Below are 16960 nucleotides of genomic sequence, written 5' to 3'. Positions count from 1 at the left end.
CGCTCATATGGATGGTACAAGTTATGAAGATTTGGTCAAAGTGATGTAATAAATCGCCCAAAAAAATACACCACCTCGTGGTGCATATATACAATGATAAAGAATGAAGTTTGCCTCTCCGCATTGCAGCAGACGGACAAACCCAGCATAATAAAATAAAATACTTGTAATTCATATATTATATCAATCTCAACCAAATATTCTTCTTACGAAACCACGCTTATGTACCATTCCCTTGAGGTCTTGACCTGAAAAAGTATCACAAAACGACAATCACACACGCAGCACATGAAGGATCAGGTTGCTGAACCACATCTCATTAACGTTAGCTAAAATTCGACAAAGATGTGAACCTTCGTTTCTCCCAGCGTCATGCAACGCTTCTTCCGCAATGGATCTCCATTGCTCTGCACACGATATATTGATGCCCATACCAACACTAAGTCCTCTCAATAAATGCACCGTGCGAAGAACACAAAACAACTCCTCTGGAAAACTCTACCATAATTACGAAAGTTAGTATAACAGGGTATCTGCCTCGGACTCCATTCTTCTTAAGATTAAGAGAACCAACAAGCAAACAAAGTCAGTGTATCTGTGCAAGTATATATTCCATACCCGAACAACAATCTTTTTCAACGAGGAGTCTTCTGAAAATGGTTGCAACATCTTGGACCCAGCAGGCAATTTTGTATCGAACATAGACTGTGCCAACTTAAGCATTTCTTTCTGTTCATCCTTGCATTTGCTCAAGGTTTCTATACCAAGCTGCCTGGACAAATTGGAAGAAAAAGAAGAAATAAAATCAATTGTCAATTTAAAATAGGATTCTGGCTTAATTTTAAATCATGGCAGAAAAGAAATGAAGGATCATGTTGCTGAACCACATCTCATTAACATTAGCTCCTTGTAGAATCAACATCCATAGAAGGAAAAAATGCCGCATTATCTCGACATCTCTACAGAGATTCTGAGGAAGGGCACAATATTCTCTAGTGCTGGTATGTCAATATGCCAGTCCAATGCAGTGTCTATATGCTGACAAATGCAAAATTCCAACAATAATAATTTCGACATAACCAGCAGTCTCATATATATATATTTTCCAACAGATGCAAAGACAAAACGTTGGATGGGCCCCACCAAGAATAACTTTGACTGAAAACAAGATAAAGTCACATGCATCCAACAGTCAAATAATCCTAGTTAATAATCACATTCCTAAATTATGTGCAATGTTATTGTTAGAGTTCTGCGCAAGTCATTAGATAGGTGGGACACTTCGCCCACCCGAAGAGTGAGGAAGTGTTCCCCTAAACGCAAGGCCCCTTAACCCCCACGACCCAGATTTTTTTTGAGGTTTTCCATATTGTAAACAAACTGCTTTCCTATATAAGAAGCGTGAGAGAAGGCCGAAACTAATTAAGCCATACTCTCTTTTCTCTCTCCTTTCCCTCTAAACTTTTTTTTTTAGGTGGGTTAGGTAGAGCCTAAACCTGTATAAAACCTCAAAACAATATGTCCTGCTTTATCCTCCTCAACAAAAGAGTTCAGTCGACTGCCTAGAGGAGGTATAAAGCACTGACAAGACTCATTACAAGAGGATAAAGATGCTAAGTAATCAGCACACCTATTGTCTTCTTTATATACATGTTTGAAGCTCATTCTCTCAAATCTAGAACCCATTTGCCTAATGCTTGTTACTAAGTTAATACAATACCATGGTGGTTTCTCTAAACTTTCTTCTTCATTAGCAATAATATAGTTTTACTGTTACAAGTAATTTGGCCATGGTAGATGAATCATAAAAGACCATAAAAGGTCGTCAAGAGCCATTGAGTGTTGACCTACATGACTATCACCAAAATACTTACAATCTTCCTCACTACCATCAGTCCCAGACCCCTACTGTCCTTGAGTCATAAGATAATCAATTATATAGTAATGTAGTATTACGACACTTCTACTGTGATGGGACTAATGGCTATACTACCTCTTGTGATCCACCTACTGCAGTGCATCAAGTGGCACCATGCTCAAGTGACCCACCACTTTGATGACTTTCATACTTGACAATCCTGACTGCCCTTTGTATTCTAACCACCATGAGCCTTTAATCCTAGGTTTATTTTTGTTTAGAGTAATTGTACTCTGCTTTCTGCAAAATTTTGGCATTTGATCCAAACATTGCAGAAATTCAACAATTGGTAATAAAATTATATATATAATAGGGTTAGATAGGGTATATAATAACACTGAAATATAACAAAAAAAGTTGTTTGCAAATTTGCAACATGCTGTGATATGTGTAAGAGTTTATTGATTCTTTCATGATAAGTTTTCATATTAATATGCTTCAAATTTTCAAAGTATATAATGAAAGTTTGTAAGATGATGTATTATTGATTAAATGACTCCACAATATGCTCTATCATATTACTCCAGGGTATAAAGGCATATAAAACATATGATCGACACAAGCAGATCAATCTCCTCGGTAGAGCCCAACAAGTAACACATGAATAAAACTTTCCTTCTGCTCCCATTTGAAGGCCATATCTTCTTTTTACTTTTCCATAACCAAGATGAGCACAAAAAAAGAAAACAGTACCTATAACTTTGAGATGCCCTAGTAGGGTCATCGTCAGCAATAACAAGGATCATATTCAAAACCAAGCCTGAGGTTGTCTGGGAGATCCTTCACTTGGCCATAGTCTAGCAAAGCAACCTGAAAAGTGAAGCTTAAATATTTGAGCATTCTGGTTGATAACTAGAAACAAGTTGGGTGATTCGGAGGGTATCTATTGGTTCTCAGCTGAAACTGAAGATGAGCCCTATTGTGAATTTTACATATACTGTAAAACACCCAGAAATAGAATGTGATAAAACTTTGAATACTTAAGCATTAGTAGATCAATTTACCTGTGACCCCTTGCATATCAGGATATTTCCAGGATGGGGATCTGCATGAAAGAAACCACTCTTCAAGATCATCTGGCCATATACTAGCATCAAACTCTTAAGAATGTTCCTATATTTAAACGAAAAGAGAGAAAAATATTAAGGAAAAAAAAAATCAATTTTGAGTTTTCATATATTAAAAAAGATACAGAAAAGTCACTGATAGATACGTCTCGAGGAATGCAGAATAACAAAAGATTCACCCGAAAGAACCAAAGAAGATAAAATTTAAGAGCATATACACCTTAGGGTGGCAGTGGGAAAAGAATGTCCCAAAGAAGAGTATAAAGAGGTAACTAGGTAAGAATGACATGAAATAATATGAAGGAAGTAGGCATAATGGCTTAATAAGGTTTTGGACATAAATATGTTGTTAAGGTAAATGCAAAGGATAATCATTCAACTCAAAATCAAAAAATAACCTGAATCAGTCAGAGTGAATGTTCCTGGTCTTACGGAAACACACTTTCAAGTAGATCCCATCTGCAACTGTCCAAACAAAAAATACAGTGGAACTGCATGGGTTTGCTGTCTTATATATGATCCTTTCCATTCCAGCTACAATTGAACCATTGATCTGATGAAAGTTTTATATATTGTAGGAACGCTGACACATGGGAAATAAGCCTTTGAGTCCGTTATGGAAGATATGATCACGTTTGTTTACTTCTTGATCAAGTAATGATAGGTCTTCAAAAACAACAATCCAAAGGAGATCCTCTTTCGACATTAATTCTTGTTCACTTGTTCAAGTCACGATGGGTCCCCAAGTACATAGGAAAGAAGGTCTTTGCAAATGAAATCCACTTTCTCCTTTCCTTTCATCATTGTCATGTTACGCTTGATTAGACTTGTTCACAGGGCAATATCTTTTGGGTTCATTAGGTGGACACAAGCTGGCGGATGGTGGTCCAGAGGCCAGAGAGTTACTACAAATTGTTGATTTTTGGTTCCTCACACAAGCATTGGTGAGTGATGAATCAAGATATTAGTTATTTTTTAGGCGGTACCCAGTTTGGAAACTAGCTTGACAAAATCTTCAATCCTTTGGGATGTTCTGTGTTGGCGTGTTCCAAATTTGGAGCATTCAACTAGTATTGGAATATGGAGTACAAAAGCTCCCTTGTCGATATGCGGGACATCCTATAGGGACCAACTTTGAGCGAAGACGTGTCTGGCATCCGGTTATTGAACTATTCCAAAGAAGGCTTCACAGTTTATGTAGGATTTGCTTAAGAGCTGGGATGTAGGTCCATTCTCTTCCGCTGGTAACCGTTATCGGAGCTTATTGCCCTTTGCGATCTTACAGGGTATTTTGATAGAGTGAAATCGACGTCATTTTGTGATCATCTCAGCTACTTTACGGAAACCCCACACTGAGACGAGAGGAAGACACTAATTTTATGAAAGGCTACTCATAAATAAAGGAGAGATAAACTACTGGAAGCAAGCAGAGTGAAGGTGTACTAATAAGAACAAGGAAAAACTATATGTCAGCGCATATACAGATAACATATTGATCCATGTCTGTTGATTCAAATAAATGTAAGTGGAAATTTATTCAGACAAAATAAATAATGTCTAAAAGAGATGTGATACTGTAGGATAAGTAGAAGGAGCTTACTGCTTTGCTGCAGCCACAACCTTACCACCAGGATTTATGCCTCTTTTAGCTATTTCATCACCAAGGTTAAGGATTGGGATTCCATCAACAAAGTCCATTACTAAAACCTTCCTAACAAAATCAAGAAAAAAAGTAATATTAATGCTTTCAACATTGGATTTAAAGATCTAAACCAGCTTAAAACACATACTACTAAAATTCGGTTAACCGAGCAATGCATTCCTAGATCTAATGTTTAGCAGATTAAAGTGACAAAGAAGAGCAACTGATGTCAAGGAAGTATCTGAAGAGGTGATGAACAAAAAAGTGAAGGCACAAACAAATGTGAGTTTACACACCCTAAACAATTTGAGAGTTATAAATGAGAAAATGAAATGCCAAAGCAACTCGTATTGACTCTGTTGAAATGTTTAGTGTAGTCCCACATGGAATGTTTAATGCTTTGCAATACGGTATAAAAGTTCCTAGGCCTCTCCAATCGACATCAATTGGTTTTCATTTGGATGCACCAATGGTTTGAGATGGCATTAGAGCAGGCTAATGTATTTGGCCAAAAGGCATGTTTACTCCGTGCCACCCTAATATGTTGTTCACGTGTTAGGCTCAAGTAACGCCACACGTTAGGGGGTACATTGAGATGTTTAGAATAGCCCGTATGTGGTGTTTAAAGCCTTGCAATACGGTATAAAAGTGGGTCTCTCCACTCATCACCAATTGGTTTTGAGATGGATGCTCCAAAGTTTGAGACATAGAAGAGGGCTCTAATAACATTGTGACAAAGTTCTCTCTCACCAAAAGACTATCGAATAGAGCTAAAACTATGTCCTAGACAGTACATACCATGTAAACCTCTCATTTTCTTCTTTTCTTTCTTTCTTTCATTTTTATTATTTTTCTTGGGTACGTCATTAATGTAATTTAAGTCGTCTTTGGTAGTAGTGTCTTCACCAAAGAGTTCACTTGAAAACTAGTTAATTTTATTCATCCCTAAGGATGTAATTCCACTAGCAACAACCCTTAACAAATCATTTCCCAATAACAAAAACTTCCCCTTGTGACAAAGCATTCCCTTCCCGAGAACACATAGGCTTACGACAAACACAAGCTAGGTAGGAACGTGTGTTATCTATGATTCTAGAGCAGGCAGACACCCACATGCACACCTCAATAGAGATACAGCTGGATAGACTTCTTTAGATACTATTGAACAAATTTGAACCTGCGACCTGCTAGGAAGAACCGCTCTGACACCATGTTGGGGACCAGTTTCTCTAAGAGCTCGAACTTGTCGACAAAGGAACAAATGATTTATATCAACATGATCATGGATTGCATTAAGGTCACATCTGAAAAAAGGCTTGAAGCTCAACGACTAGGAAAATAAAAAAGATACAGATGGACAGAATCAGAACCTTGCTTTTTCGGTTTTTCCTTTTATTTCTTATTTTTTATTATTTAAATAAGAGGAAAAAGGAAAGAGCCAAAGGAGAGAGACAGACCGATGTTATTCCATATTTGCTTGAGAAAAGAATAAGCTAAGAAGAAAACTTTAGTTTTCTTTATTGATTGAACGCAGACACCATAATAGAGCTAAAAGACATAAAAGGACTACACCTTTGACAAATTAATATCTCTAACAAAATGCTTGTGACATCCCTAAAAAAGTATAGCATATCGAATCAACGTCTTATAAATCATGTAGAATGAAAAGAATCAATCATCTTAAAATAATTAATCTTACGAGAAAAGAATCCTAAGAAAGGAGGGACCTAAAAGAGTCCGTTTGATTCAAATTCTGCATGTTCAACCATATTAACCATGTGATCCTTTAGTGTGAAAGTACCTGGTCACCATATTCCGAACTACACTTGGCACCAATACAGGAGGCTTTTTGTTGTGTACGCACAGAAAGCGTTGAATTCTCTCCATAGCTTCAGCCTCCCTCAAAAAGTCAAATTCATATCCAATCTAACAAAATGCACACAAAAACAAAGAAGACAGTCACATTATTTGCATTCTTGAATTATCATGTCATATCTGGGGAGGAGGTGGGATGAAGAACAAAGATATACATAAACCTAGGTTACATGGACACGCCTTATTTTGAAAAAAATCTGTGTCGGATACGTATCCACGTGTCCGTGTCCGTGTCCATGTCGGACACATATTGTATTTAATTTACCTCGAATTTCTGATTTACCATCTAATTTAATAAATTTATAATTATTAAAAAATTAATTAATTATTCCTATCCGTGTCCCCGTGCTCGCCGTATCCGACACCCCGTATCCGTGTCGGACACCGACACGCGTGCCCATGTCAATGTAACCTAGACATAAACCAGTGCATCTATTATTTCTAAAGACTCAATATAATTGTCCCATAATAAGCAATCACAAAATTCAGTATTACATACTTACATGGTAGATGAAGAAAGGAACTTTTTGGGTAGTCCACAATGGTGGTAGTTAAATCGGTGTGTGCAAGCATGGTGGGAAGATGGGATACCTACCTAGGAAGCACGGATACGGACATGCGATACGGATACGATACGACACGACACGGATACAGCATTTTTCAAAAATATAGGACACGGCTACGTCATGGACACGTTTGAATAATATATATATATATATATATATATATATATATATATATATATATATATATATATATATATATATATATATATATATAATTGAGCATTTTTCACCAAATTCAAATTAAAATGACAATTCTACTTCATAAAATGACCAATTCAAACACATTAAGCAGCAACTTACATGTATAAGTGTATAACACTGCAAGCAAATGCCAACAAAAAAGTTCAAAACAATACAAAGGATTTGTCAATCAAGTTGTCCACCTTCAATCTCTACTATCTCTCTCTCCCGTTGATATCCGTCTCTCACTCTCTCCAATTGATTTAATGGGGTTTTAAAAGGAAGGTTTTGAAGATTTATCCATGGAGGTTTTAAAAGGAAGTTCCCTTTTTTTGCAGATTAAAATTAGTTAGTCAGGTACCACTTAATCACTTCATCTTTCTTCTCTTGCATCTCTTCTTATCTTGGATTTTATTTCACTTATTTTTTTTTTGTTGAAGTTCCAAAAAAAATTTGTGAGATTACTATTCTAGCGTGTCCCCCGCGTGTCGGAAATTAAAAAAATTAATTATAGAATCGGATACTCCAAATCGCGTATCCGACACGTATCGGGGCGTATCTGTGTCGGACACCGATACTTCACCCTTACAAATGTCGGACACCGATACTTCACCCTTACAGACGTATCAGTGCTTCATAGATGCCTACCATCCCTTTCAATGAAATGTATCTTCGAAGAAATAAAACTCTATTGATTGAAGTTAATAGTCACACAAACTTCTTGAGAGTGGCTACAAAGACTCAACCTTGCATGAACTACAGAGACTGAACCCACATACTCTAAACATAAACTACTCTCTCTTATATACCTTCTCATACTCAATTCCCTCAAGATGAAATATATACTCTCTGTGTATTTCTTGTCAATAGATCTGCATTCTATTAATGCAACCACAAATTATAGCGGATAAGTAAAGGCGACCAGATTTTTTTCCATTAGCAAGACGTTAAAGGGAGGCCAATTCCAAATTCCAAGGAAAATATAAAGCAAGCCTACATGACTATATTCTCTGAACTAAACACAGATTCTGAGATTTCCATCCTATAATAGTAGATACCCCGGAAGCCCAATTGAAGAGAAGCTCCTTGATGTCTATAATGATTCAATGAATATCCCACTCTTCTAGATCGTAAATCCTTCTATTCTATTCATTCCATAATGTGCAAATAATCTTGGGTAAATGTTCCAGCGACCATTTCGCCTTCGGAGGGGGTGAGTGGATAATGATTTTGTTGCCCACAGCTTCCATGATGTTGAGTGGCAGAGCACATGGTTTGAGAATGCAAGAGAGAAATTTTCACTAATACTAACTGCCACCAAACAAGAGACTAAGATCTGATACACATCCTCCTCAAAAGAGTTCCACAAGGAACAGGTGTTAGGAATGTTCGACCCTTTTCTGTTCATGTTAAAATGTGGTGGGCCAATTGGAAAACATGTAATATTGTATCACTGATGCAGTCTGAATGGGAGGGACCTCATCTCAATATACTATTTTTTGTTACAGGATTGTTGCATAGAGCAAATTTAGGTGGAAGAATCTATTAAGAAACCAACATACAAGATACTACAAAAGTATGCTAAATGTAGATCATGAAGACAATCAAAGATGCAATATGCACCTGTTTCTCCAATTCTTGAGTCACAGAAAAAAGGTCAAATTTGATATCTGACTTTTGCAAATATAATGCGAAAGCTTGCAAGTTATGGATATCTGTCATCATCAGATCCTGACCTCCAGGATGTTGCACCTATAAAGAGCACATAGAAATCAACTACTCAAGAGTGCTTTGATCCTGTTAAGATAACATGTATCCTGTTTATCTTACCTTCACAGCAACATCGCCCTTTGCACCTTTCAGTCTAGCTCGATGGACCTACGATCAAGGATGATGCAAATGTGAGGACCATATAGAAATATAAAATAGGCCCTTGTTGGTGAATTGCAGAAACAAAGAATATTGGAAGGATTTGTTTGGAACAGGGTTATGAGAGTACAGTTTCTTGGCAGAAGTTCCTCTACAAAATCATGGCATGGAGAGGAGGGAAAATTCCATAAGAATTAAGCAGCTAGCTAGTTTTTACAGAGATTCTAAGCTCTGACGCATGGACACGGCAAAAATTTCACTGTGTCAGTGTCAGACGCGGCACATGCGTGTTCCACGTGACAGCAGTTTGGACGTGGATTGGACACATCATGGACGTGGATTAGGACTGGAATGGAATAAAAAGAAATGAAAAATCCCAAAAGAAAAGATCCAAAAGTCTGAAATGGAATAAAAAGAAAAGGAAAAACCCAAAAGAACAATTCTAATTTGGACAACCTAATAATAGTCTAGTCTAAACAACTAAACAGACTTCATAAATCGCCTCCAAAAGTTTGTAAAGTCTCTTGCCCCCAGCAACCACTCTTTTTATTGTTCTTGTGGTTTTGAATCTTGATATATTATTATATATGACCCTAAACCCAATGTTACATAAATACAAATAAAATTTTAAATTGTATTTAATATCCGCGTCCGTGTTGTGTCCGTGTCCTACTTTTTTAAGATATGCATGTGTCGCCATCAGTGTCCGTGATCCGTGCTTCATAGATTCTAAGTGTTCTACCATGATTTGGGAATGGAGCCTTCCTCTAAGACTACCAAACTTTGGAACAAGGATCGTATTGTGTTGATAAATTCAGAGAGAGAAAAGCAACCAAAATACCTCATATCTTATAGTTGCTGATTAGTTATCCTTCCTCTTCTTTCAAATCAAGAAGAGTTGTTTTATGTCATAGTTATCTATATTGTATCTTTATCTTATACTTGCAGTCCTAGTTCAAACCTAATGGAGGTCTTCATAAATCTCAACATCGTGCATTCCACACGCACAATTTCTTTTCCATTGATGCGCCCTGCAATTTTTACTTTGGAGCCACATACCCTCTCAAAATTCATGTCTCCTAGAAATTTTACATTTCATTCTACCTCATCATTTATCAACGGCAGCATATTATTCAGCATTATATAGGAATGTCATAAACATGTCGTTTGCTACCTGTGGTACTGACAAGCACACAAGAGAAACTGTTTCAAAAAAAAATGTTGTGTAATGATATCATGTATCCTCGTGTCATATAGGTGCAACACACTTTATAAAATCAAGAGTCAAACTTATTTTTTATTCATATATGAATGTTGATCGCTAAAGAAAACTTATACATGTCGAAAGACAAGCATAGATCAATAGTTAGTTGAGAGTCAGAATAAGACTATAAGAGACAGAAACCTGTGCTATTGAGGCAGATCCCAGCGGTTCTGCATCAAATCGTTCAAATACTTCGCCAACACTACAACCCAGCTCCCTCTCCAAAACAAGCTGGACTACTTCAAATGGTGTTGCAGGGGCTCTATCACACAATGTAATGAGCCTTCTCACCCATGCAGGTGGGGCCAAATCAGGCTTCCCAATAATCTGAGCAACCTAATTCAAATTCGAAAAATGTAGATCCAAATTCATTATTTGAAGAAGACATAGAAATCACAATAGTTTTAAAATAGGCATTCTTTTTCTTTTCTGTTTTTTTTCCTGGGAACTTTATTCCTTGACCCCTTAAAACCCCTTTTCCCTGTGAAGGTGGGAATCGAACCGAAGACACTGGGCCCCATACTACTGAGACACCATGTAAGGTGAAAAATAAAAATTGTGGAATACCTTGAGAAAGAAGCCACCAAGTTCAGAGCACATTGAGTAGATCTTTTCAGCAGCAATTTCATGTTGTCTTTCCCACATAAGCTCTTGCTTCTTTGCGTCTTTCACAAAATTCACACGAAACTGAAAAACCTGCGGCACCCCAACAATATAAGTTTTTTTTTCTTTTAAAACACTTAAACAAATATTAACATTACTGAAATCAGAGAGAGAGAGAGAGAGAGACCTTGTAACCAGTATAGATATCAGCAGCACGAACCCAGAATTGGAACGACCTTTGCACAGGTCTAAAGCGTGCGGTGAGCTTTTCCCTTAAATCATCAAGCCTGTTTGCATGCATTTTTGGTGTTTGGAATGTGGTTTCTTCAATCTTCAAAATGTTTAGTTATAAACATGAAATAACTTGCATCTAAGAAAAGTCAACTTAAGATTCTATTTGTCACATGTCACGATTAAGATAATATTCTAGTGTTGCTGAAAATTTAAGTGACAGAAAAATCAGTTGGAATTATTAGTGGACATACATAGTCATACTGACACATACCTCAATGCAAAATGCCAAACAATAAATAAATGGTAGAGTGAGAGAGAAGAGTATATTACAAGAGTGAGAGGCAAAGCAAAATGCATGACGCACTCACGCACCCACTCATTAAAAAAAAAAAAAAAACTGAGAAAAAATATTTTTAAAGGCCCATAACTTGTCCCAATTGGGCCGAAGCCCATTACTATTTACAAGTACTAACACTTTTAGGACTACTATACTATGTCGTGGGGGCTGGGCGGAGAGGGAAAGGGAGAGATTAAGAGGGCGTGGAGAGGGAGATGGACTAAGAGAAGAAATGAGGAATGAGGACAGAAAGACAGTCAGAAACCAACCAAATGACCTTTTGTTCACATATCCCCCACCCAGAACGTTTGCTCCGCTCACTTGAATATAGGCTCAGCTCCATGAACTTTAAATTTAGTTTTGCTTCTATCTTATTCTTGTGGTATTTAAGTATCTGTTATGTCGTTTGAATTCAACATTGTAATCCTTTTCTTAAATTGGGTATAGGCATTTGATGATTTTGAATGTTCTCAAACACTTTTATGTTTTTTGGATTGTTTGCTTACGTATATAATGACTAATTCATGTATTCCAGCAAAAACTTTAGTTTTTTCTAATCAATTTTTAGTCGTATGAGAACGTTCAATGTGTGAAACAGTTTATGGTATGCTCTATTTGAGCTCAGGTAAAGAGTGAATTGAAGTAGAAAGGAGGGTATAAAGACTCAGGTTCTTCAACAGATAGGGCGTATGGGGTTGTAAACTATGTTGCTGAACACTTGAAATGGCAATGGTGTAGCCATTGTACTAGTGGTGTTGCTCGTAGGATTCATTGTTAAGTCCATATTTGAAGGCATTTTAATGAAATGCTTAAAGCGTCTTTTCTGTTGATGATTAGTTAGTCTATTATTTACCCCCTCTTGACACTAGTAGGCTTAATGATATTGTAAATGGGGACATGAGAGGAACACTGTAATAACTTAAAATTTGATGTAAACTTAGGCTGAGTCCAATGGCTCCCTATTCCCTTAAAAGTAGAGTTAAAGTCAACAGATTTTACTCTCTATCATTAATTTCCTCTTTATGTATACAAATGATTTTATAGAGAGTAAAATCTGTTGACTTTAGAGAGTAAAATAAGGATAGAGAATAAAATCTTTTGTATACATAAAGAGGAAATTAATGATAGAGAGTAAAATCTATTGACTTTAGCTCTACTTTTAAGGGGATAAGGAGCCATTGGATTCAACCTTAGTAGTCTCTATCATCCGTGAGCATAGCGAACTCTTGAGGTCGGTTTTAAAAGTCTCTAAAATCCACTTCGTTGGTGTCTGTCTGTACCCCCCAAACTAAAAAAAACTCCCTCCACATTTTCTCTTTTTCTCTCTCACTTCGAACTCTTGAAGTTTGTCTCCAAAAGCCTCGCTGATATTCACTTTGTTTCTGTCTGTCTGTATACCTCCCCCCTCATCCTTTCTCTACTTCTTCACCATACCCAGCCTCTTCTCTTCTCTCTCAGTCTCAGTCTTCTCTCTTCTCCACCTCCGCTAGGCTACACCCACTGCATAGCAGTAAATCTAGTATCATTTGTTTGAAGAACCAAAAAGGAACATAGTAATAACTTACGTTTAAAGGAGAGTTTAGCCCCAGAGGCAATATTTGAAAGGCCCACAACTTGTCCCAATTGGGCCAAAGCCCATTACAGCAGTGACCAGTAAACATTCTCCAAACTCTCATCACAGCGGAGACAAGTTCGGATTTATCAGGTAACAACTTCGGTTTCTCCGTTTATTTTTTCATATTTGTCAGTATCGATCAGGCACATGCAACACGAATAATACTGCAAACCCATTAAATGAACTGACCAACACCATTTTTAGCCTGTGGCAATAATTCCAACAAAAACTTGTGTATGCTTATAAATGAATGTCATGTCTTAACAACATGCTAAATTAGTTGAATGTGGTGCTTCTTTTTAAGTATTGCCATGCATGTTGTTGTGCTATGTGTAGTGAAAGGGCAATGTAATGTGAGGCTGTTTCTCTTGTCTCTGTAAAATCTCTTCTGTATATTTGTTTACCGTAAATTGGATTGTCTTTGCAGGTTCTCCTACTGAAACCTCGACGAAAACAGCAGCCCTCAGCTCCACTGCATTGCAGTTTTGTAGGACATTAGTTTATTTGATTGATGCATAGAAGGGTAGTTTCACAAATTTTCAATGTTGACAGATTTTGTTCTTCCCGATTTAAACATAACTCTTCATTTCTTGCATTCAATACAACTCTAACACTAGATGCAGATGGAGTGTTTGATCCTCTATACACTGATGTGCCAAACCCTAGCAAAAGAAAATCTGACAGGAAACCCTATCCAACCCCCATGAAATTTTTGATTCGAAGAGCAAAAGAGGAAAGAGAAGCCGTGAAGTCCTAACCTTGTAAGATTCTTGAAAACGCCCAAAAATGGTTTGCTCGTTCGAAACTTGTCCAAGTAGCTCAACAAGTTTACCGAGCAAGAGAATCGCCCTCCACGGCCTTTCAAAGCTTGTTGACATCATAATCCCCGTCAAACGCTTGCAGATTTTGTTCAAGTTCACATTGGGAATGTAGGTCATGAAATAAGGACTTGTAGCGGTCCTAAAAGCGGATTTAGAAGTTGCTCATGTTTGGAAGAAAGGAAGAATTGAGGATGTAATCCTCTTTCCGAGAATGTTTTCACCCTTCGATCGAGTTGGAAAGCCTCAATACTACACTCCACGAAAAGATCTAGGGTTCCTAGAATTCCAAAGATGGTAGAGCTATGTATTCAAGCGGTGTGAATCTTAAAGATTATCACACAAAAAGAAGAACTAAACCCGCTCTACTCTATGGAGGGAAGGATTGTAGATTTTGAATCTGATATGAAAAGTGTAGATTGTCGGTTAGAGTCTAACAAAGACAAAGAACAAGAAGAAGATGTAGGTGAAGTTGATGATGACGAAGAAGATAGTCTATTAATTAATGCGCAAGCAAGGTATTGAAATTTTGGTTTGAGATGAGGTCGAGGAGCTAAGAAACCGATGGATAAGTATCAAGTGCAGACTTGTGGTTACCGTCCGAGGTTCAAGTAGGGCCAAAGGGGCATAAGGTAAGAATGTGTAGAGCTTCAAAGCACCACCTCGTAATGGAATGCATGCTTGGCAAGAAGCTACTTTAGATGATTTTATTGGACCTAATTATGTGTGGCATGTTAGGGATGATGTGAGACTAAGTCCAAATGGTTTGTTGGTAAATGAGCTTAAGAGGTATTATGGCAAGGCACCCTTTGTGGTGGAGCTGTGTGCGTGGCCGGTGCACCTGCTCCTTCTGATGAGTATAGGAGTATGATGAGATTAGATGTGGTTCCTCCTGCTCCCGATGAAGTTGATCTTGTTGCTTGATTCCAAGTTTCTTTTTTAATGTGAAATATTAGTATCTTTTAGACAAAGGTAATTTAGTGAAATTTAATACCTGTACTTTCCAACAGATTGTTGTGAATATTTTGGCCTAGTAAACATCTTGTTCTGATGTTCTGCTTATCTCTATATATATATAAAAGCTCACACATTTTCTCTTTCCTCAATTGCCTTTTTAGTTCTATTGTTTCTGACTATCTATTATGGATTTGGCTTAATTTTGAATGACTGCTTGAAGCGAAGTCGAATCTGGATCAAGTCAAATTTCTGAATCCTCTTTTAGTTTTGATGCAATCTCTTGCAAACTCGAATCCTCAAATCAGGTAACTTTTTTCTAATGGTTTTTGTACAAGAGTTAAGCGAGAACGTAAACCCTTCCAGATTTACAATAGTCAAAAGGCCCACTGAAGTTTCTCTTTCAGAGGATCCCCACATACCTTTGGTGAGTCACACAACTTAGAAAATGTTAATTTATTCTGCGAGTTAATAGGTGGGTCATTCTATATTGGCATTACAAAACATGTTTGTCATATATCATTTTGGTATTATGTTGGGTTAACAAAGTGAGTCAAATACGTATGGTCTGTGTCATCGCTGCAGAACGGAGATTTGTATGTAGAAGTGCACACTTATGCATTTGGATATTGTGAAATATGATTACTTTTTATAATATGAACTGCTTTAGAACATAAAGAATACAAAAGTTTCCGGTTATATCTTATAGTAATGGAAAAGTAGGGACTTAAAATGTTTAACCATACCTCTTTCTTGAAATATTGGATTGATTTCTTATCGAGCATTTCTCATTTAATTTGTCAATGCAAACTTATGGTCTTGGCGATGCATATGTTCTTATGTATCTCTTCTAAATGTCTCAGTTATCATGGGAACAACGGACAAACCTTGAATTGCAGAGGCATGAGTTCGATAGAAATATAGGTGAGGGAGATATTATCAACCTTTTATTTGACACTTTATACACATTATTTCTTCATTATTCTTGGTGCAATATTGAAAGACTTCTAACTTTTTTTTTCTTTCATTTTTATTGGTGTCATTTTTTATTTCTTTTGAAATTTCTGAATACCATTTGTCATAATGTGCTTCTCAGAAAGTCTGTTTTCTCTCAATTATACTTTTAAAAGCTAATATTAGATTTGGTTTTATAACCATTTCATACATGGTGATATTAAGTTCATTGTATCGCGTAATTGAGTTCAAGATATGGGTTTTAAAATTGTGTATTGTAGATTGGTGACTGCTATTGACTTCTCGGATACGCCAAGTCGCTAACCAAAATTATAAGGATCCTATACATTGACAAGTATCGGCTAGAAGGTATGCGCAAGAAAATTTTCAAGTTTCTTTGATTATAAGTTGTTTTTTTTGAAGATTTTTTTGATTGTTGGCCTACCTTAATGTAGATGATTAGGTAAGACAGAGAAAACGTATATTGATTGTGCACGACACATTAGCTTAGCATGAAATACAGTTAAATGACATGAAGCACCTTGCATAAAAACTAAATCAAATAGAACATCATATAGGGTGGATCATATAGACAACCCATGCAAGAACAACTCAACATATCCCCCAACACCTTATGTTTTTGTGTGCTTAAATGGGACTTGGCCTTTTGCGCTATGGGATCTACCAGGGCACTTCCTGTGGTTTATAGCAATTCATTTTCCATTAAGAACCTCTACCCTATTTTTTGGGTCTAATGACTCTAAGGTAAGGTTTCTTGTATTTTTAGCACATCTCAAAAGAACTTTGTGCATTGCCATCTTTATATTCCTATTTGGCCCATATAACTTTTGAACTGGGTTGACATAAGTTAAAGGTTGTGTGCTCCAGACATGGAATACTCGATGGACTATTATTTTTCACTCCATTGATAGTAAATATTCAGGTTAGATTGTATTCAAATTTGTTAGATTTATGATTTATCAATTCAAATTTTATTATATGGATGGTATTATTGGATCGTGATAACTAACTCGATCAGCTAATAGGGATTACACATTGATGTA

At 36.8% G+C, this 16960-nt stretch overlaps 1 protein-coding gene, 1 long non-coding RNA gene and 1 pseudogene across 3 annotated transcripts; 2 read left to right on the top strand and 1 right to left on the bottom strand.

Moving 5' to 3' along the window:
• Positions 1-30: 30 nt before the first annotated feature.
• On the bottom strand, positions 31-11553 carry LOC147504858 (uncharacterized). The gene is given in 14 exon segments (XM_086557564.1): positions 31-248; positions 354-498; positions 619-772; positions 2612-2668; positions 2670-2728; positions 2923-3031; positions 4586-4696; positions 6429-6553; positions 8872-9000; positions 9079-9126; positions 10523-10717; positions 10949-11077; positions 11172-11315; positions 11490-11553. Coding segments are annotated over 13 exon segments (1434 nt in total). The 5' UTR covers positions 11286-11315; positions 11490-11553; the 3' UTR covers positions 31-189.
• A 2124-nt stretch (positions 11554-13677) lies between these two features.
• LOC147504857 (APO protein 3, mitochondrial pseudogene) lies at positions 13678-14312 on the top strand (annotated as a pseudogene).
• A 534-nt stretch (positions 14313-14846) lies between these two features.
• On the top strand, positions 14847-16267 carry LOC147504856 (uncharacterized). Of its 2 annotated transcripts, XR_015220471.1 has the most exons (4): positions 14847-14960; positions 15171-15369; positions 15806-15866; positions 16178-16267. It is a non-coding gene; the product is annotated as an uncharacterized LOC147504856 (long non-coding RNA). The 2 variants fall into 2 exon arrangements; XR_015220470.1 differs by having other exon boundaries at positions 14847-15369.
• Positions 16268-16960: the final 693 nt, after the last annotated feature.

This window comes from Coptis chinensis, chromosome 4 (genome assembly GCF_015680905.1).
Source record: "Coptis chinensis isolate HL-2020 chromosome 4, ASM1568090v1, whole genome shotgun sequence".
Lineage (NCBI taxonomy): Eukaryota > Viridiplantae > Streptophyta > Magnoliopsida > Ranunculales > Ranunculaceae > Coptis > Coptis chinensis.
Note: the sequence above shows the minus strand (reverse complement) of the source record. Positions and strands in the feature narration are given on the sequence as shown.